Raw genomic sequence first — 22,820 nt, forward strand, 5'->3', positions numbered from 1 at the left:
AACCAAGGTGAAAGAAGAAAGTGCAAAAGCCGTAGTTAAGCATAAAAAACCCCCAAGATTATGGCAACCAGACTGATTGATAACTGGGAAATAGAGGGATAAAACATGGAGGCAGTGACTGACTGCATTTCTAGCTGCAAAGATCACTGCAGACACAGACTGCACCCAGGAAATCAGAAGACACTTACTTCTCGGGAGGAGAGCAATGGCCAATCTCAATAAATTAGTGAAGAGTAGAAACATCACACTGGCAACAAAGATCTACATAGTTAAAGCAATGGTATTCCCTGTAGTAACCTATGGATGTGAGAGGTGAACCATAAGGAAGGCTGAGTGAAGGAAGATAGACGCTTTTAAACTATGATGCTGGAGGGAAATTCTGAGAGTGTCTTGGACCACAAGAAGATGAAACCAGTCCATACTCCAGGAAATAAAGCCCAATTGCTCACTGGAGGGAAGGATATTAGAGGCAAAGATGAAGTACTTTGGCTACATAATAAGAACACGGGAAAGCTTTGAGAAGACAATGATGCTGGGGAAAATGGAAAGAAAAAGGAAGAGGGGCCGACCATGGGCAAGATGGATGGATTGTATCCTTGAAGTGACTGGCTTGACTTTGAAGGAGCTGGGGGTGGCCACGGCCGACAGGGAGCTCTGGCATGGGCTGGTTCATGAGGTCACGAAGAGTCGTAAGTGACTGAACGAATAAACAAAAAAAATAAGGCCGAAATGTCTCATAATTATTTCCACCATTTCATTCCTCAAAGTGAAGCTCCATTTCTTACTTCTGATGCCTCTTAGGAATAATGCAAAACAGTCTCTTCAGCAAAATATTATAATCCAGCCATCTGCTCTCCCTGCCTATTGAAGAACACCAATTGTTCTGGTGGATGTCAAAGTGCTGAGCCATAAACCTGTCAAGTAAAATAAACTGCACCAATAATTTGCTCAAATCCATGCTGGGAGTTAGGGAGAGAGCAGGTGTGCAGGCACTGTGCCCTCCGATTGATCTTGGCTTTGGATGGTGCTGAAGACAGCCCGCGCCATATTGCCAGAAGTATCTCATGCCCCCAACTCTCGATCCCCCCCTGAGTTCTCTGGCAGGAATTTGTCCCCACTAGTTTTCAAGTGCACACAGGGACACTCTCTTACCATGTGCTTTGGTGCATGCTGTTTGAGAATATTCTAATTTAAACAGAATCAGATCCACCCCACGGTAGTAAGATGGGAACCTGATGCAATGTATTTTGGGTGCCAAAAAAGAGAGAGCAAATTCTTAAGTTACTTACTACCTTATGGCTGTATTTTTAAGGATAGGGATGAGGGAGGAATGTGTATGGGATATTTTGCATCATCATGTACCAAAATAATATGCTGGCTTTCAGTACTGTGTGCATTGCCTTGAGCAGTGAAAACCTCTTATTGTTCTTCCCCAGGCAGAAAAATCTTTTGCTCCAGCCTTTTCTCTCCAAAAAGCAGACAGAGTTGAAAGAGACCCCAAAAGCCATTCGGTCCAATCTCCTGTCACTCAGGAACACACAATCAAAGCACTCTTGATAGATGGCCATCCAGCCTCTGCTTAAAACCCTGCAGAGGGGACATCACATGGAATATGGCAGCATATTCCATTGCCGAGCAGCTCTTATTGTCAGGAAGTTCTTCCTAATGTTTAAGTGCAATCTTTTTTCCTGCAATTTCAATCCGTCGCTCTGTCTCATCTCCAGAGAAGCAGAAAACAAGCGTGTCCCTCCTCAATGTGACATTCCTTCAAATATTTAAACATGGCTGTCATGTCCCCTCTTAACCTTCTTTTCTCCAAGCTAAACATTCCCAGCTCTCTAATCCACCCCCGATAGGGCTTGGTTTCCAAACTTTTACCATTTTGGTCACCCTTCTCTGGACGTAATTTTGACGAGCAAGGCATTTTTAGGTTTCCAACCATTTAGCAGGGACACTAAGTTCCCTTGTATTTGTATTGTGAAATAACAAATATTTAAATGGGAATAACGAGTACTACGTCTGGTACAGTGTTGATTGTGGATGCAGATACAGTTGCTTGGTCACAGATGCAATAAAACAAATGCTTCATTTGCTGCTCCTCTCTTCACCCATTCCTTCTCTCATAGTCTCTCCATTCTCATGTTAATTACACATCCACTCCCCTTTCCATGCTTCCTTGTCCTATCTGCTTCTGCTACTTTCTGCTTTCTGTTCATTGAACTATCTACCAAAATTAGTCCACTGTTTCTTATTTGTTTTTACAGGGCATTTGTGACTGATTGTGCTGAAAAGTATCAAGAAAGCAGCATGAGAAATCTGTACTTTCTTTCTCTTCTGGCTTTTCTAGATAACACAAAATGTAGACATTTTCTATGATGAAAAATACATACAACTTTTACTTTTCTATTTCATCCATAAGTAGGATAAAGGTTGTTGCTAGTTTGCTTCTCTGGACCAATTTATACATTCTAATATAGTACTGAACCAGGGTTAACCTTTACAAGGATGGCTTTGTGAGGTTCTCAGGATTCTGTTCTTTCCTTTGCTGCCCAGCTATAAGGACATCAGAACCTTTCAGGATTTAAAAAATGACTAAATTAGCACAGTCTATGTCCAAATGCTAGAAATTTGGTTAATCTTAACAGTTGCCTGTTAAAACAAAATGGGTTCATCAATCTATTTGAAGTTGAAGTGTTTCCGTTTACCATCATTTGGTAAATTGTAGTTGATTTGGCCATGGAAAAATAGGGGGAAGCACAGGAGCCAAAAGTTTGCAAATCTCATCATCATAATCCTAATGCAGTCACTACTTGAAGTGTGTAGAAAATGTTTAAATGCACACCGAACAATGTTAATACAAGAAAGTGATGCGTTTCCAGACTCATTCAAAGGGCTAGCCTTGGCTTTTAAGACCATAAATAACCTGGAATGGAAATTCTCACATAAATATTCCTGGAAATTTAAGATCTCATCACAAAGGGCTATGGATTTGCCATGAATTGTGGCAAATTCATGAGATCCCAGCATGGGGAGTGAAGAACCCATCGCTCCATGCCCCGATTTACCTGGACCACCATCCAATGGGGGAAGCGCTGCCCCCGGCTTCCCCAATTGTTCCAAAGGAAACATGGGAAGCCTCCTGTGTTGCAATGGCGGTGGCGTGCGCCATTTGCTCTCCCCTTTCAGCATGGAGCCTGGCCGGAAGTCCCTGTGCGTTGTTTAATGGGCTCTGTGTTGAAAGTGGAGAACAAGCGGCATATGAGGAAAATCAGTTCGTCTGATGAGAGTGTGAAGAGCTTCATCACACCTTCATGGGATGATTGTTGTTTCTAAGGTTAGATGAATTTTTCCCAGAGAGAGGGCCTTTTCATTTTTGGCACTTGCATTTTGTTCCTGTTGTCTATATAATGTCTTTTAGACACTCAACAAAACCCATTCTGTTCTGCCAGGCTTCTGTTATCTGAGCTGACCTTCTAAAAAGATTTGCTCCACCTGGCTTGTGATTTTTAAATATCTGCTCCACATTTGTGAATGTTATTGATTTCGTGAAACTGACTACTGTTTTATTACACTTAATATGCTTTTAATGATTATAATGCTCAACCTTCTCCAAAACACCAACTCCAAACCAGGATACAGCAAAACTGCACTTAATACCATTAACCTGCGTCAACAAGGGGGAGTGGAACATGGAGGCCTTCCAAACCATGGCTGTTCCAAGGAAGAAGGTTAACATGATGGGGTTACGTTTTGTGCTGCACTCTATTTATATCTTGGCTTCCTGGCAGATGGAGCTATAACCTTGAGTGACAGGAAGAGCAGGCAGGAAGTCTGTCGTAAAAGTGGCTTTATAGTCTTATCTCTATATAGGTCATCCATTTAGGATAAACAGCTATCAATGCTTCTTAAGTAATAGACACTACCCAGCTGGCCTGATAGACAGGATCACGTTTGTGACTGAGCTCACATTCTCTAGAAGACATCTTACTGTGTCATCCAAAAAAGAGGGGCTTGATCTTACCAAATCCATCTATCCAATTAAGTAACATCGCTGGCACGCTTTAAAAGGTCCACTTCAAGATGAAATGTAGAGAAGAGTTATGCAAAGAATTATGTTTTAGATTTAGTACAGGCAGTCCCCGAGTTACAAACATTCGTCTTACAAATGACTCTTAGTTAAGAATGGGGGTGAGACAATAAAAAGTGAGAGAAATCAAGAAAGCAGAAGACCAAACTACAGCTCTGATAGTGTGGCTGGTTATCTAACATTTCAAACCATAAATAAAAGATTTGACTTCTGTTTCCTAATGTGCAAAAATTAAGAGATGTATGGAAAATTCCTAAATCTCAGGCATGCTGTGGTTTGGATACATATCATGAAATTATGTGTTCAAGTCATATTAAAGCACAATCCTGTGTTCGACTCCGGTCACCACTTGCTGTTGGCGTGAACCTAATCAAAGGAAGGCAATGGAAAAATATACAATACTCTGTTGTCTTCATTTAACCTAAATTAAGGGTCTGTTTTCAGACCCTGGAATATGTCAGAAGGAACAACATGACCTGTTAACATGTTTCTTTCAGAACAAGATCTGTATTAATTCTAAAATGTTTCAGGTCATTTCATGGGATGTTGGCCATTTTTCTGGTTTTGTTTATATTTGTTGTTAGAAATGTCAAAACATAATTTAAAAGTAACCTGTTAAGTAACACACTGCTAACACGTTCGAGTTAAAGCAGTGATGAATGCAACACTTAGAGAAATACTCCAACATTTATTTATTAGGGGCTTTGTTCTGCCAATACAAGGCAGCTGGTTATGCAATCTTCTGGCTTTTGCTGAAAACCACATCCATTTTTTTAAAAGACTCTGAAGTCTCTGAATATGAGTGTGTTGACTGGTTTAATTATTTTAAAACTCCAACTAATGACTCTTTACATTTCTGAAGGAGACTTAAAACACATCCAGCTGTTAACAATGCATTAAGTATTTCATTACATTTCTGCTCTTCCAACTGTGAAAATTAAATATTCAGAATAATGAGTCATTCTATGTGGAATCGGGCAGAACACAATCTAGCTCTTACATTCAGGCAACATAATGTTTTGAGCAAACCATGCTATTTAATAATATACGCAGTCTACTTTTTCTTTTGCTGATTGGTAATACGCAGGCATGTAGCCGGGGGGGGGGGGGGGCTCGGGGGGCTTCAGCCCCCCCCCCCCCCAAATTCTCATGGTGGTTCGCGAAAAGGCCTTACTGGTGCATTATTTAAACTGCTATATTTATTCATATCATGATCTGATCACCATACTCAATATATCCCATCTGCATGGGGGTATTGGGGTAATGATACAAAAGGTTTGCTAGGCTAGACCCTCTTTCACTCAGACTCAGCCCCCCCCCGAAACTCAGTCCCCCCCAGAAACCCCCCCTGAAAATTTTTTAGCCCCCCCCCCCGAAACGAAATCCTGGCTACGGGCCTGGTAATACGTTTGTCCATAATATCTCATAATTGTACTACTTGTCACATCAAAAGATAAGTTAAAATGAGTCTAAATTGAATTATGACCCTATCCTGGCTTGCCTGGGAATGAGCCCTTGTAAATTTAACAGAACTTTGAGAAGATGTGGTTAAGACTGTGTTCTTAGCCACTGTTTAGGTAAAGGTAGTCCCCTGACATTAAGTCCAGTCATGTCTGACTCTGGGGTGTGGTGCTCATCTCCATTTCTAAGCCGAAGAGCCAGCGTTGTCCGTAGACACCTCCAAGGTCATGTGGCCGGCATGACTGCATGGAGCCACTGTTTACCTCCAGTGAAATTGAGGCTTAAACTAGTCATGCCCAACTTGTTTCCTCAATTTCCAAGGGACTAATACAACTGTCTTAATCTAGATCCAACCCATCTGATTTATTTTGAAACTAAATCACTTTAAAAATATTTTATTATAATTACAGAAAAAAAAAACAATCTGCACACTACGTAAACAGGAAAAAATGAAAAATGTAAGATAGAAAGAAAAAAAGAAAGAAGAAAAGAAGAAAGAAAAAGGAAAGGAAAAAGGAAAAAATGACTTCAAGTGCTTCTACCACTGTTATGGGAAGGTAAAAGGTGCCTCTGAAGACATGCTGGCAATTCAATCAGGAAGGCGTACATGGACACAGGCTCCTCGGCATCGAAAAATGAAATAATAGCACCTGCTCATGACCAAGTTGAGCACAGCCTCCAGATGCCGGAGACGAAAATAAGAGGGAAGCCTTGCCTCTGTTTATGTACTGTCTTTCTATGTTGTCAATTGTATAATGGCATTGAATGTTTGCCATATATGAATGAATGAATGAATGGTTTATTGTACTAGCCGTAGGCCATGATATAAAATATAAAATATACAACCTTTAAAAGTACAATATGCACTTTCCAATCTAAATATTAAAACAAGTTCTGTATACTGGCTCTTTAAAATTAGAGTAATAGTGACATAATAACAATTATAAATGTCTGATTTGAATCATCCCCAAAATATCTTAATTTCCATTTCTAGCTTCTGCGGTGGACTTTACTAGTTTGGCTCGGACTTTTTGGGCTGCGACTGCAAATGTGGCAACCTTTAATGTTATATTTTTGGAATAATCTGCTAACAAGTCACAGATAACTGCTGACTGTTGTTTGCCATATATGTACCCTGTAATCCGCTCTGAGTCCCCTCAGGGAGACAGAGCGGAATATAAATAAAGCATATTATTATTATTATTATTATTATTATTATTTTACTCACACAAAACCACAGTATGTCACAGCAAATGAAATATATATACTGGTTTTTGTATCGCAAAATCACAAGTCGAACACATTATTATTATTATTATTATTATTATTATTATTATGTTAGTTCCAATATCTTCCATTAGAAATTACTATTAATAATAACAATAACTTCTATTGTTTCAAACTTTTATAATCTCAAAATTTGAGGATTAAACCTCAGAATTACAACACATCAATTATCTAATATTTTAATACCATTACAAGAATGCCTTTTCTATGATTAAATTTTACAGTTTCCTGTTAATTGGCATTTAATTTAAAATGAGTGCACTTGTTTTAGTCATGCCTTATTCTATTAAAAAAGTCGAGAAAAATGAAAACAATTTGTTTATCTTCACTGTTAACCTGCATATTCCTTTAACTTTACAATAAGTCTGCGTTTATACAGGACAAGTTACTCTGGGATATTTCTTCTCTGGATCCAGCAGGTGCCTATTAAATCTAGGTCAGATGTCTGGGCAGCCACAAAGCCCAAGGATATTCCCGAGTTTCCTGCAAACTCTGGGGTATCCCCTGACATTGCATAAAACACAGCAAAGTCTGCCTACTGGCAGAACATTGGGAATACTTGTGGTAGTTGCTGAGGATTTTGTAGACAACCACCACTAGATACGAAGTGAACCAAGATTTTTTTTTTTTGTTCACGTATACAAGCCCTTTGATTATAATTCTTCACTTGCTTACCTGGCAACAAAGCTAATTGAACTCTATAGGGTTTGTATCAGATCACCAGGACTGGCCTTACTATAAGATAAAATGAGAGAAATGCTTAGATGCAGAAGAGTACGAGTTTTATGAAAGGATGGCAATATTAGTTTTATAATTGTATTCTACTGCCTGGAGAAGACAGATGGTTGGTGGTTTTGCTTCATGTGATGACATATCTTGTTTGGTTAGGAACACAACCTGATTCAGGTTGAGATTACTGCCATTTGCTCCTTTACCTCAGGATGCAAAAAGTCTTACCACCTCATCACAATGGGGCAAATTGCCCCTTTGAAGCGCTTTGGGCATAGGGCCTGATGAGCACCATTTACCCCCCAAGTGTCAAAGAAGAGTTACAAGATGCTTCCTTGGAAACAACAGAGAGGTAAGTGGGTTTTGGGTATCTCCAATGGAGCTACCTGCATGTTTGGGCCATTTCCCCCATCTGATGGGAACAGGGACAGGGCACCAAATGTCCCATTGTCCCCATCTGATGGGGGAAGGAGGGAGGGCACGTGGGGTGCCACAAGGCACTCCGCGTGACTGCCAGCGAAATTGAAAAGGAACATGTGAAGAGATCCTCAGAGTTGTTCTGATAAATAGATATGTTTAGAATCTCACTGAGATAAATCCAGATATTCTTCCAATGCACAAATGCATATTTGTATTATCTGCCTTATAATCTGACTGCCCTTTCTAGTGGTGTTAGACTTTGTTTTGGCGTTAATTCTCATTCTCTTGTTTGTTGTCTATTTTTGACACACATATATAGAACATAAATAGTGGTACGAAAAAGCATTGTTTTCTCTGTAACTGATATGAACATTCTGTCTGAGTTATGAATCATCAGCACTTGTTCACCTACATTGCAGTCATCAATTCAATTAATTTGGCAACTTAAATATATGCTCTTGAAACCCTAAATGCCATTGTATAATTCAGGGAAAGACAGTCATAGCTGAACTTTAATATCACATTTTTTTCACCAGTCCATTCTTTGATGCTATTTTAGCACAAGCTTGACTTCATTATATTATTATTTTTGATTTCTCTCACAATGCTATCTTATCCAGGTAATAATTCCAATAATGAGTTGTTTTAATGGAGAGAGTGAAAATGTTCCCCGGTTTCCAAATGACTTAAGACATTGAAATAGGACATCTAATGTCATCTATTCATTGGAATTCTTAGGCTGTAATAATTCACGAAGAATCTGATGTGGTGAAAAATGCTATTTTCCCAACTTAGCCAAAATGACTATTTTGTCTCTGAGGCCAGTTTGCAGAAGGCTTCAATGCATTTTTTCTAAACATCTCTCTGCTGAAAGATGGAACCTATGATCTTTCCATATACCAGTATGAAAATATATTTAGAATATTTTCCTGTGGGTTTGTGGTCCTTTTATATTGTACTAGCTTGGGGACCCGGCGCTGCCTGGGTTATTAGAGAAAGTGGGTAATGGAGGTTCTGTATGCCAAGTTTGGTCTTTATTGGTCATTGGATGAAGGTTGCATTGTTTTCAGGAAGTGAGTGAAGGTACTTGAAGTCCCATCATCCATGGTCCACCCTCCTCCAAACTGCTGCAGGATATAGTCAGTCATGGGGGCTCTGTGTGCCAAGTTTGGTCTTGATCAGTCATTGGATGAGGGTCGCAGTGGTTTCAGTAATTGAGTGAAGGTACTGCAAGTCCCATCATCCATGGTCCACCCTCCTCCAAACTGCAGCAGGATGTAGAGTGGGTCATGCGGGCTCTTTGTGCCAATTTGGTCCTGATGACTCATTGGATGAGGGTCGCAGTGGTTTCAGTAAGTGAGTAAAGGTACTGCAAATCCCATCATTGGTGGTCCATCCTGCCCTAAACTGCACCAGGTTGTAAAGCGGGCCATTAGGCCTCTGTGTGCCAAGTTTGGTCCTGATCCGTCCTTGGTGTGGGCCACAGTGCTCTAAGGAAGTGAGTTAAAGTACTGCAAGTCCCGTCATCTATGATCCATCCTCCCTCAAACTGCACCAGGATGTTTAGTGGATCTTGAGGGGGGGGGGGTCTGTGTGCCAGGTTTGGTCTTGTTCTGTCACTGATGGGGGCCACAAGGTGTTTTGGACCAACTCCAACCATTCCTGACAGCCTCAGGCCCCTTTCCTTTTCTCTCTGCTACCTTGGAATGTTGAGGGTGGCCAATCAGAGACCATGTGCAAATTGTACCACAGTGGCAGCCAATCAGAATGCTACCACATACACCTCCCATCCTCTGAATACAAACACTGACTTTTATTATATACATAGATAGATATCACTCTTGACACAAACTGCTATCATTCTTGACACAAACTATTTGAAGTTTGAACTGATAAACAGTGTCCTCCTGACTAAAAGATAGTTATTAAAAAAGCTTAGCTGCATAACCAAGTACCTGACTTGCAGTCCCCTACCTTCTTCATTCCTTTTCTTCAGAATGTTTCTGGTCTCAACTTCAATTTTATTAAGTAGCCCCAATTCCACTTTCTAACAAGAATTCTAACATATCATCATTGCCCCATCTTGTTGTGCACAGATACCTGAAACTTCTGCTCACAGTGACTCTCCATTCAAAATAGCAAATCACACAGAGAGCCTCCAATCAAAGAAGAAGTTCTCTGCTTCAGCTGTTTGCTGTCAGCATCATGTGATAGAGATAGAATTAGACCAAGCTATTGCTTGTGCATATCTTTCTTTCCCATGAAATGTCAGAATGCCACAAAGCTCTTCTTAGGGAATTAAGGTGGCATGTGGCTGATAGCCAGTTGCTTCACTTTGCAGCAGACTGGGCATGGCTGCCTACTAAAACCTGTTGCATACAAATAAAAAGGTAAAGGTTTCCACTGACATTAAGTGTAGTTGTGTCTGACTCTGGGGGCTGGTGCTCATTTCAATTTCTAAGCCGAAGAGATGGTGTTGCCCATAGACGTCTCCTAGGTCATGTGGCTGGCATGATGCATGGAGCACCGTTACCTTCCCGCAGAAGTGATACCTATTGATCTACTCACATTTGCATGTTTTCGAACTGCTAGGTTGGCAGAAGCTGGGCCTAACAGTGGGAGCTCACCCTGTTCCCTGGATTCAAACTACTGACCATTTGGTCAACAAGTTCAGCAGCTCAGCTGTTTAACCTGTTGTGCCACCAGGGAGCCCTTCATATTCAAATACCACTCTGGTATTTGGCTGGTGGATCCTTCCTGTCATTCCAGGGGCCAGACAGAGGTTCACTGATCAACAGGCAGGTTGGTTGATGCCTGGATCCGTGATCATTGTATATGGGCAAAATCTTTTAATCAACTATAGGTTGTGACCTAGTTATTTCCTAGCAGTTCTGGTCTTATCTTGAGTGGAGCATAGTTGCCCTTGGACTTGCAATGTAATTTACAGATACATTTTGCAGAAATTGTTTTAGCTCTCAATGTTGTTTGAGGGGCTTCCTGCAAAATTAAATTAAAAGTAACCAGCAATGATTTCAGTGAATATCCGGGGGGGGGGGGGTGGCTCTCCATACATTCTTTTCTCTTTACTTAGAGAAAGACTTCAAGGCAACAGGTTGCTGTACCCTAACTCTTATCAATCTTTGCCAGCATGGCCAGTAATCAGAATTGTAGATTGTGGGCAATGATATTTTGAAGAGCATAAGTTTCCCACTCCTGCTTTATGGTCTCTTCTGCTTTAAAAAAATGACTGCACTTAAAAATGTCTTATATAGCTTTTCCCAGTTCTCTTGCTGCTTTGTATAAGGTAGAAAGACTTACATCAAGTCAGTTTTTCTATATGCAGAAGATATACTATATCAATATTTTTCCGATGTCACAGAATTTTCGTGAAGGATAATGCATAGACCTTGATACAAAGTGCTCTGAAACTCTCTGGAGTTGAATCACCAGAGGCATCATAGATCAGCATTTGGACTTCAGGTAAAATAAGTACCTGTCACACGTTCAGGTCTGGTGAAAACCTGGATGGGAACATTTTAAAAATAGAAGCTGAGTTTGCTCAAAAGTCACTCTTTCAATAAGCAGCAGTAAAGATTCAAAAAGAGGGAAAAGATTTCTGCCAGTTTAGATTTTTTTTTTTTAGAAAAAAAACACAGGCACATTCCTATAGTGATGCTGGTCCACAAAGATGAAGAAACTATCTTACTGGGACTAAAGTACACATCCCATAGTTACTGTATCTGACCTAATGCTAGGATGTTTCTGTTTTTTTCCTACCTCATACTTCTTGCTATTGTTTTACTATCCAATTTGATGAAGAGTTTGAGAGAGCTGAAAAGTCTCTCTAAAAACTTTAGTTTTTCTCTCAATTTATTTATTTTTTATTTCGAACATTTCTACCCTGCCCTTCTCAACCCCTGGGGGGACTCAGGGCAGCTTACAATTGGCAATAATTCAATGCTGCATAATAAAATACAGAATACAGAATAACAAATATAACAATTAACATGAACATTAATAAATAAAGATTAAAACAGTATACTTACACTCTGATTAGCTATTGCCCATCTGGTGGCTGTTTAGCTAGCCATCTACTAATGAATACTCTGCTTAACTTATGCAAATCCTCTTCCATGCCATAGTCAAAACATTATCAATTGTCCTTTAACTTGATTGCCCGAAGGCCTCTCTGATGAAAAGTTCTGAAGAACTTTAAAACTATTTTATGGCATGTTAGTTAAATGCAATATAAAACTGTAGCTTTTGTTTAGAACTGAAAAATAAATATATAACATAGCAGCAAATTTCAGAGGCAACAAGCTCCTTCATTAGTTGTTTGAAGCTGTCTGTGTCAGATGCAATACAAGCAAAGAAAATAAGTTTCAGTAAAGAGATAAGGAGGGAAAACACGGAAATTGATTTTCAAAATTCTAGAGGAAAAAATAGAAGCTGAATTAAAAGGGAACAGCTCATACCAGCTGCAACAGTCCACAAAGATTTTATTTTTGAATACTAAGGGCGTCTATAGGCATTTCCTAGCTGGACCTTTCCACTTCACTTCACTTTACATGCTTAGGGCAACCTTGTCTCAACCCCTATACTGTTTCTTTACCCGAGCAGTCTTTTTATAGCTTCATCCATTTATCCCACCTCATCTCTCATGCAGTATTTTGTTCCAATCATCAGGCACTTGCCATGCATTTCAATGCCTCTACAGTTACAGCCATGGTCCTCTTGGTTGGCATACTTATGTCCAGCAACAGTATGAACAGCAGCAGTGGCACGGGTGGTAACGGGTTAATGGTCACACATGCTACAGTGATGGATGTTTGTCGCAGCCAAAGTTAACTGTGCCAAGAGAAAAAGCTGCTGGATCTCAGATCACCCAGAGTTATCAGGGAAGTTTTCACTGATGACAAAGATGCTTTATGCTCCTGAAACCTCCCCCAAAAGATCTTACAAGAGTGGACTGAAGTATGAAACTAAAGAAGACACCAACACCATATCAGTCCATGTACACTGGCTGAAGGATCATTCTCATTATGCAGAATAGCCTCAATAATTTTGCAAGACATAAAACAACCATAACTCTAAGTTAATTGCTATAGATTTTAAAAGCCCCACATTATAAATAAATGGTTTGGGCTGAGAAGAGTCTTTGCCTCAAGAACCTCATCATGGATACAGTGAATTGTCTTTCGTGGACTGGAAGTCTTGCTGGGGAAATAACATAATTTGTAGCATGGGGGAAGCTCAAGTTTTACTGATTATCTATAATAGAAACAACATAAAAAAAGAACTCTTCTCCCAATTTTTGCAGTAGCCCTGGCTGTAATGGACACAGGACTCTTGGTAAGGGACACAAAACATCTATTTGTTGATTTATTCTTCATGCCACCTTTATCCCAGACAAGCTTAAAGTAGCTTTGAATAAATCAAAATGAAGTTCAACAAAAACATACTACTGGTAGTACATTGCTTGAAACACAATTAAACATGCATTGTGTACACATATAAATTATTCCCTATATTTCTACACAATGGGACATGTTCAATGTACACCATTTTCAGTGCAATCTGCAGGAACAAAAGTTTATGGGAACCAGTAGATAGAACTATAAAGGGTAACAATAGTTCATAGCTATAACTATGTTACCCCATCTGCCATTATTTCAGCAATTTCTTTGTTTTATATTGTAAAGCTTCCTCGATAGTTTATTCTACCAAATGATTCTGTTGCTCCCCATTTTTTAGGACAATCGTTTGCATTTCATGAACCCTATGGTGGATAAATCACTGGCATTCCCCGTAGTAACCTATTAAACCAGTCCATATTCCAGGAAATAATACCCAACTGCTCACTGGAGGGAAGGATATTAGAGGCAAAGATGAAGTACTTTGGCCACATCATGAGAAGACAGGAAAACTTGGAAGATAATGATGCTGGGGAAAATGGAAGGAACAAGGAAGAGGGTCCAACTAAGGGCAAGATGTATGGATGTTATCCTTGAAGTGACTGGCTTGACCTTGAAGGAGCTGAGGGTGGTGATGGTTAACAGGGAGCTCTGGCATGGGCTGGACCATGAGGTCACAAAGAATTGGAAATGACTGAATGAATAAACAACAATATGGTGGATATACAATAACATCACATTATGCCACCCCATGCGCTTCTTTGCTTTACTTAAGTACAAAGACTTCAAGTTACTCTGTCCATATAATAAAACTGCTGCAATCAGAATCCCTGACTCATTTAATTTAATAGCATTGGAACACAGTGCAATGCACAATCATGTGAAACTGTCTGCATGTACTCACAGGTCATTAATCAGTAGATAACTATAACAGTATCCTTGCCCCTTAGTTTTACATGATGCTTTCATGGGTGACTCAGTTTGGAGTTCTGGATAACCGAAAGACAAAGACAGAACTATGAAGTGCACTTCTGCCCTCATCAATTCACACAGCTCTAACTTATGTCAGGGACCATGAACCAATTATATAGAAGAATGTGGCTCTTCATAAACAAAGAATGACTCAAAGATAACTTATTTAAGCAAACTGTGTCAAATGAGAAATGTACAGCAGTAGTGAACTACTCACTGGAAAGTATTCAGACTAATTATTTGGAAGAAATTGAAGGAGTGCTTGCCTCATGCTAATTTTCATAGATGCCAAAACCCTCTTGGCAGGAGAAAAGAACAGCTCCGGTGACAGAGTGTAGAAATGAAAACACTGTATTAAGCAATGTTTTATCTATCTCATAAAACCATGCTCTGGATAACAGAGTTGACAATATAATGATGAAACAAGAGACATTCTGAAGCTTCTCTTGGAAGGACTTCCAGAACCTTGATTCAAGCCAACAACACATATTGCGACAGCAAAAGAGCTACTCAATTGTGATATTTGGTGTCTTTTGGCACCTTGTTTTGATCTGTTTCCTTTCAATTTATTGTTAATGTACCTGAATACACAGCCATGAAGCTTTATAAGGATGACAGGAATGCATCTTATAGAAGCAATTGTGGTAGGCACACAGAGCCCTGACATTCTGTGCAATGGAACATGTTAGAAAAATGGATGCAAAACATATTTCTAGACTGAAAGTATATTCTATGAGTGACCTATATGCATCAAATTATAAAGGGAAATATCTGCGTATGAGAATGTGCGGGCAGAGCACTCTAGTCATTGAACAAATGCTTCAATTCCAAGGTCAAGGAAATACTTAGACTTTATGATATCATTATGATGGGAATATGTCAGAGCTGGAAAACTGTATTTATTAGATATATTTATATCCTGTCTTTCATCAAAAAATCTTCAAGCACTATATACATCTCTGCTCTTCCTCATTTTTCTTCATAGTAATGCCATGGAGTAGGTCAGACTACTGGAGTGTGACTGGCCCAAAGTGATTCATGGAATTTCTTGGCTCCATATGAATTTAAATCTAGATAGCTCCTGCCTTCGCAGTCCCAGTTTGATCATTATGTCATAAGGCTTCTTAAGTATAAAGATATTGTAACAACAACTTAACATACTGCCATAGTATAAATATGGGCCCACAAGAAGGTGGGCGGGATGTCATGAAAGCCATGACACATGGAGAGGAGATGACAGAGTACTGCCATGCTGCATCCTCAGGCCGCCGAGCCCAGGGAACATGGGAAGGCAATTGCTGCTGATTCTGGAACCAGCCCAGATGTGCAAACTGTCTCTTACTTTGGGGAAAAACCCAAAATCCTGATGAAAGATTTGGGTTTTTCCCCAAGTTACTTTAACCTGGGGTAAGACTGCACATACCCTGACCTAATTGGACAGTGCTGATAGGGCTTTCCTGGGCTCAGGAGAAACTTCTTTTTAACAAGAGGAAGTCAGCAGAAGACACTTCCTCTTCACCTCCTATTTGAGAAAGGCCTATTTTGGATCTGGTGGTGTGTAAATGTGAAAACAACCCCATCTTGGAGCAAATCTTTTTGGAAAAAAATGTAAAATATGTATTGACTTTTGGGGATCCTATGGGAAACTTGAGAGGAAAAATATTTTTTTTACTACTGAAAGGACACAGAAATGCCTGTCTTAGGCTGTATTGGATTACTCCATAATTGTGTGTATCAGTCAAATACAAATATACCTCAACTAACAAAGCCTCTGACAAGGAAGCTTCTTTACATGTCCCTTTCATGCTATTGTGCTCTACGTATTTGGATCAGGTGCTCTTCCTTGGGAAGGACAGAGCAGACAGACCGTTGTAAATAATCTTTTAATTGAAATCAAAAGGGTACCTTGTTATGACACTTCTACATGCTAAATTAAATTCTGATTACTGAATTCTGACAAGATAAGAACAAAAGCCAATATGAGGAGGGAATTCTTCTTCCTTTTACCCTTTCCAAAGTGTTTTATTTACTGTTGAGCCTTTTCATTAAAAAGAAGCAAGTAGAGGAATATAGACATTCCCAGTGAGAGCAAAATAGTTCCTTCCTTCAGACACACATAAGTTGATGGGAATGCTACATGGGGCAAGCCACCTACACTCTTTGTTCAGCAAGAGGCAGTGAACGCAATTCATTTTAAATAGAAGTCTTCAGCTGAATGCTGACTATTTTTGAGCAGGCCTTTTCTGCTTTGCCACATTTTACAAAGTAAACTGAAATGGTATTGTTTTCGTACCACCACATCTTTCCCTTGTCACACTTGGACACATGGTCTGTGCTGTTACTCCTTGTTCTTTAGCCTGGTATGATAAAACAACATGACATGGAGTTACAACATGAAGTTCTTCTTTTGGCAGAGGATATATCATTAAAGAGATATTAGATGTCTTGACAGAGCCTGGAAAAGTTACCTTGAATATACACCAGATCAAGTTGATTTTTCTCTCTCACACTTATACAGCCTAGGTTAAATGTTTCATGCTGCGTCTATAATATGAAAAGAGGCTTAGAACATTTCGACAAAAGCTCAGGAAATAATGTAACTGAAACTTAGTGTCAATTACATTTCAAGAGATCGTAACTCAAGAGTGCTGATGGGTTTTTATAGGTATTAGGGCTGTGTGATCAATGAGTTTCAAAACTCATTACAAAATTAGGGGGTGCCGGCATTTCATTTCTAAAGTTTTTCTAAAGTAGTGAAAATTTGATTACTAAAACGAGAGTAACAATTTTTGTTACTTTTTCATAATAATAATTGCGCAAGTAAAGAAACTTCAGGAGCTCCATTCTCCCTCATTTTTATAACTATTGGGGTGAAATGTGCTACAGCGGTAGAACACATTTACCAGTGATAGTCCAACAAGTTTCAGAATGTTTCACTTATCCATGGATTTTGGGAGTATTTTAGTTTTTTAATAAACAACATTAAAAAAACTATAAGAGCTATCTCCTTAAATTTTCTATACAATGACACAAGATAACAGGGGATCATTCTCCCCAACTTTCAGAAATATTCATACATCTACTGATTTTAAGGAACTTTTAAAAAAAGTTTTGACAAAAACTTGTTTTTAAAAAAAAAAAAAAAAGCCACAAGAGCTATCTCATTAATGTCTCTTATATTAACCAATCAAATGTCCATTTAGGGATTTCTTCCCACCACAGAACAGGCATTTTTTTACTAGAAGTATCAGTCAGTCCTCCTCTTTGCAAATTCAACAATTTATCGGCACTCTGGCTGGCTGCTGTTACAGAGGGAAAAATCTCTCCCCTCTCCTGATTGGGGCTTTCTGATGCTGAGCAGAATTCTGGAAAATGTAGTTTAGGGCAGGGCCTTTTGAATTCTCTGGCATGTGGCTCCTTGCCTTCCCAAACTACATTTCCCAGAATTCTGTGCTTTCTCAATCTCAGTCAGAACTCTGTTTTCTCCCTGCTGCTTCCCTCTCCTATTGGTGAGAGGACATTAATTTAAAGAGGAATTGCAGCCTTTTTGGCTTTGCTATGCTTGCTTGCACTGAACATGAAATTGACTTCTGAGGTTTACAATATTCAAACAAAAAAAGTATTGCATAAGTTTTGATTCTTAAGCGTTTGGATGCTTACGTGTTGGATATTGCATCATAAGTACGAATTTAATGAATTTGATCCAACTTACAACTAACGAAAAATTTGCACAGTCCTAATAAGTATATCAAAGATTGTCCATTTAACTACCAGTTTGTGTTGCCATGAGTCTTATTCTTTGTATTTCATAGCTTCAGAAACAGCTGTAAATGTTTTCTTGTCATTAAGGCTAGCTTCTTTTCACTTGTGGTGTAATTAATTGTCACCTCTGATTTATATTTAAAGGAAATATGCCAATAAATATTTATGTCAGGTACACCATCTGCTCCCGTTTGCAAAATATGCTAATAATTACCAGGCACCACTTCTATACACTTGACATTATTCAGATCACAAACCCATGACAGTAAGAAATCATGCCAAAACACATGTGGAAGATTATACAGAAGTCTCACTGGGCTTCAGTTTCTAATGGTTTTAGTAGAACACAGGTGGAATGCAAAAGTGACATCTTCAGATCCACATCATGATCTACATCAGCCATCTGGCCCCCCAGGGCATCATCTATACCCTTGCCAGTGCTGGGCTCTATGCCCAGTTCTTCTATTAGCTGCAGGTTTCAGATTTTACTGCTGTGACGATGGGTCAAAAAAGCTCTCAAAATACACTTTGAAGTGGCCATGCAATATTAGAAGTGGAAGTGATGCTGGGTGAAGTTGGATGTAAATTGTGCTAAATGCAGAAATATTTCTGATATTCTCTAGCACGCTATCTTCAATACATTAAGTGAATACATCACTTGCAAACTCCTGCACTGACTTTTCAGCTTCTGCAGCAACTTGCTATGCTGCAATAACCAAAACAGCACCCTAAGTATGGCAAGCATAGTCCTTGAATGTGCTGGTCTTTTCTAATCCTTACTAACATTCCCAGGAATTCAGTTTTAAATGTGTTAGTCTAGAAATTTTATTCAAAAAAATCCACTAAAAACAATTGGGTCATTTTATCCATGAATCAATGTGAGCACTGTGCATTAACTCTTATCTAAAAAGGACAATCATAAACAAGAGTTACCCACTCATGACTGCTTTCTATCAACAATCCTTATATAGTCCCTTGTGAAAATACCCTACCTCACCTACTGGTTCGCAGCCACTCCAGTCAATGATCTATCCCCCTGTCATTCACACTTGCCTCAAACAGACAAAGGTTTTTTTTTATTCTACCCTGGACATTCCAGAGATATATAAACCCCATTTTCCTAGTTTCCAACGGACTTCACAACTTCTAAGGATGCCTGCCATAGATGCAGGCAAAACATCATGAGAGAATGCTTCTGGAACATGGCCATACAGCCCAGAAAAACTCACAGCAACCCAGTGATTCCGGCCATGAAAGCCTTCGACAATATTCCCGTTACTCAAGAAGTGGATGACTTTCTCACTACACCATTCATGTAAGCAATCCCATCTGCAAGGAGTGATTGCAACAGGAACCCCATTTCTGCCTACCACAATGGTGATTGCTCACACGAGGGATATTAGCTGCATCCCAAGCAACAGAGAAATAGATCTCTGTTTATCACAGTGGCTGCTGACCAGAAAACAGGGACTCAAGGGGGTTGCATCAAGATTCACTACGTAGCTACACATAACTAGTGTTAATGCAACAATGTATTGCATTGAGGATTCTGACCATTACATGCCTCTTCCTTTAGAAAGGAAGCAGAAAGCATTAAACGAACCAGGCCACTTAATTAAAGCAGGTTCAATAAAGGTTGGTAGCTAATATCATAATAGTTCATATCACAAAGTTAGTATCACAAAAAGGCAATAAATAACACAGGCCATCAATTAAAATTCCCCTGAGCCACAAAGGCACCAGTTAAACCAGTGGTTCTCAACCAGTGGATCCCCAGGTGTTTTGGCCTACAACTCCCAGAAATCCCGGCCAGTTTTCCAGCTGTTAGGAGTTCTGGGAGTTGAAGGCCAAAACATCTGGGGACCCACAGGTTGAGAACTACTGAGTTAAGGGTTTTTGTTTTTTTTGTGAAATCTTCTATCCAGCACAGCTGTGAACAAAGAACTGAAACATACTAATGTGAAAGTCTGCTAATGTAATGGTTTGTATACATGGAGTGTTCTGTTCTATGTGTGGCTGGAGCAGAAAAACTCTATTAGCAGCATAAAGAAGCAATGGAACATCTCTGGTGGTTAGCTTGCATGGGCAAAAATCAGGGTTGTTGAGAACTCTATCATATTTATACAGAATTTAAACTATAATAAAACAAAGATACAATCATGCTTATCTACTCATTTGCAAAAAGTGACAGAGACACCTAACAGATAAACAATTATCTGGTTTACAGAAAAGAGGAGGGTTATGGATGGAACCAGAAAGAACTCTCTCTGCTGGATTTCTCTCAACTGTACAGACACCCTTGTGAAAATCTTTTGCTAACAATGACTTGAACTATCTCTATCTAGGAGTATGGCATAATTGTCGTGGTCCATGGAATGAAGTATACAGATTCTCAGATGAGGGAACTGATTTTTACATATGTTGCTGAGCCACATTGGACAACTAAGAATTTGATTTAAGTGATCAGGTTATCTGCTGGCAATTTTATTCACATACAGGCTTTTTTTTTTCTAAATGCCCAAATGTTGCAATGTTGTGATCTAAGAGGAAAACTGGATAGCTTCAAAGTTGGAATAATATGCACTATCTTGGCCATATCCTTTCATATTTACTACAAAAGGGGTTATGTGATATACTATTCCTTTAAGATAAAATTATTTTTGTGTGTGTGAAGAGCAGCTCCCCATTGAGAAGCCACACAAAATGATATGGCCTTTGTTATTGCCACCGTTTTAACCTTTAGCTATGATATTTTCCTTCCTTGCAGAGTATAATTAAGGTGTTTTAAAGACTGAGAGTAAAGTGTGGATTAGAACTGAAAATACTTCTCCACTAATGATAGCTTTTGTTTAGATGGGAAACACAATCACAGATTACAAATCCTTTTTTTTGTTAAGAGGGAACCAAAATCATGCTCACAGTTGAAAGATAAGGTAGCAGCTTATACATGCTCTTCACTCCCAGCCAGTATGCCATAGACTAGAACAATGCTTGAAACTCATAAGTGCATAAACATATGTGCAGGTTGCACAACATGATGCCACTCTCTACTAACAACTTCTTATTTGCAATAAAGACATCACACTAACTGCCTTAATTCCATTAACAACAACAACAACAACAACTTTATTTTTGTACCCCATCTCCATCTCCCCGAAAGTCTATACACTCACAGTTCTTTTTATAAATATAGAAGTACTTTAGAAGTATTTGCAAAATTGATTTACAGGCTTGTAAACCCAACACACACATAGTTGTACTGCAACTTTAGGAAAGCACTGGTGCTGCTAGTCATAAGCACACAATAATATTCATCTTATCAAGAACTACAGAGACCAATATTTCCCAAGACTGTTACCTTCCTTAGTCAGTCTTTTTTCATCAGGTAACTCCTGCTTCTAACTACCTCTACATTTCAATGAGCTGTCCTATTTATTTCCACTTCAGATGAGTTGTGCTTATATCCTCTTTGCAAACAGAATGTTGGACTAGATAGGCCTTTGGTCCAATCCAACACAGTTCTTCTGATCCACCATATTTCTGCCATACCATCTATAGCCCAATTCATTCCAGGATTACTCAATTCTTGTGTTTATGCCCTGCAAGATACCTACTGGGATTTTATCTCCCCCTTCACCACACCATATAGACTTCCTCTGACTGCTCTGAAAAAATAAATACTTCACAGATTTGAAAAGTTTGAATGAACAACTATTTTATGTACCAACATCTCCTGCAGGAATTCGCTGTCTACAGAACCCATCACCAACAAATGCTCTCACCTCTTCATCATCCAACATGACCATGCTGGCTTATTTAATGGAGCATATATCCCAACATCTCTGGAAAGTACTAGATTGGGAGAAACTGGTTTGTTTTGGAATTCTTCTCCATTTCCCATTTTTGTTCACATAGTGGGAAGAATTACATAGAAAAAAGTGCTACTCATTCTCTTATGAGCCAATCTCAAGATAAAAACCATAAATAATACTCCCCTCTATCACCTCTGGCTACATATTTGCTCTTCCTCAAGCATTCAAATAGCACAAAGGACTTACTGAAGTGTAGTTCTTTTCCACCTTGTCTTCCACTATACCAATTTGGCATGGTGTCTTCTGATTCTGAAGCCAGTAGTCTGTTGATTCTAGCAAGCTGTTACTGCAGAGAACCTGAGGAAGCAGAAGAATTTAATCATCCTTTTTAATGCAAGCATTCATTTAACACACTGAGTCTAATTTCTTGGAAAGTTTTCTAGTCAATTCAATTTTCACTCCTTAGATAATTTATGGCTGACTTGCTTGCTTTGAATCAATTCTTTGATTAACCCATAAAACTATATAATGTAGTTAGCTCATGAACATAATTATTTCATTAAAACAAATCATGGTGTAGGTAGGTAGCACAAGACAGTGAAAACAGAAAAGAAGAAGCTCTGGATCAACCATATGCCAGAGCTTAGAAAAATAACTAGTCGTATATAGAGTTTCTGTATCCATGGATTCAACCACTTATGGCCTGAAATATGGTAAAACATTCAGAAAGTAAACATTGATCTTGCCATTTTACATAAGGGAGAACATTTTACTACATCGTTGTTCATAATGGGGCTTGAGCACCCATGGATTTTGGTACCCACAAGGGGTCCTGGAAACCAAACTTCAGCAGACACCAAGGCCCAATGTATTCTG

The 22,820-nt window shown here is 39.1% G+C and overlaps 1 protein-coding gene across 5 annotated transcripts in view; it reads right to left on the reverse strand.

Moving 5' to 3' along the window:
- SPHKAP (SPHK1 interactor, AKAP domain containing) overlaps positions 1 to 22,820 on the reverse strand; it is an 88,804-nt gene that overhangs the window by 31,431 nt on the left and 34,553 nt on the right. For all 5 annotated transcript variants that reach the window (XM_060767849.2, XM_060767851.2, XM_060767850.2 and 2 more), the window contains exon 3: positions 22,191 to 22,301. In XM_060767849.2, the coding sequence (XP_060623832.2) occupies positions 22,191 to 22,301 (111 nt within the window). The remainder of the gene's footprint in view (positions 1 to 22,190; positions 22,302 to 22,820) is intronic.

The sequence above is a fragment of the Anolis sagrei genome, chromosome 3 (assembly GCF_037176765.1).
Source record: "Anolis sagrei isolate rAnoSag1 chromosome 3, rAnoSag1.mat, whole genome shotgun sequence".
NCBI classification, from domain to species: Eukaryota; Metazoa; Chordata; class Lepidosauria; order Squamata; family Dactyloidae; genus Anolis; species Anolis sagrei.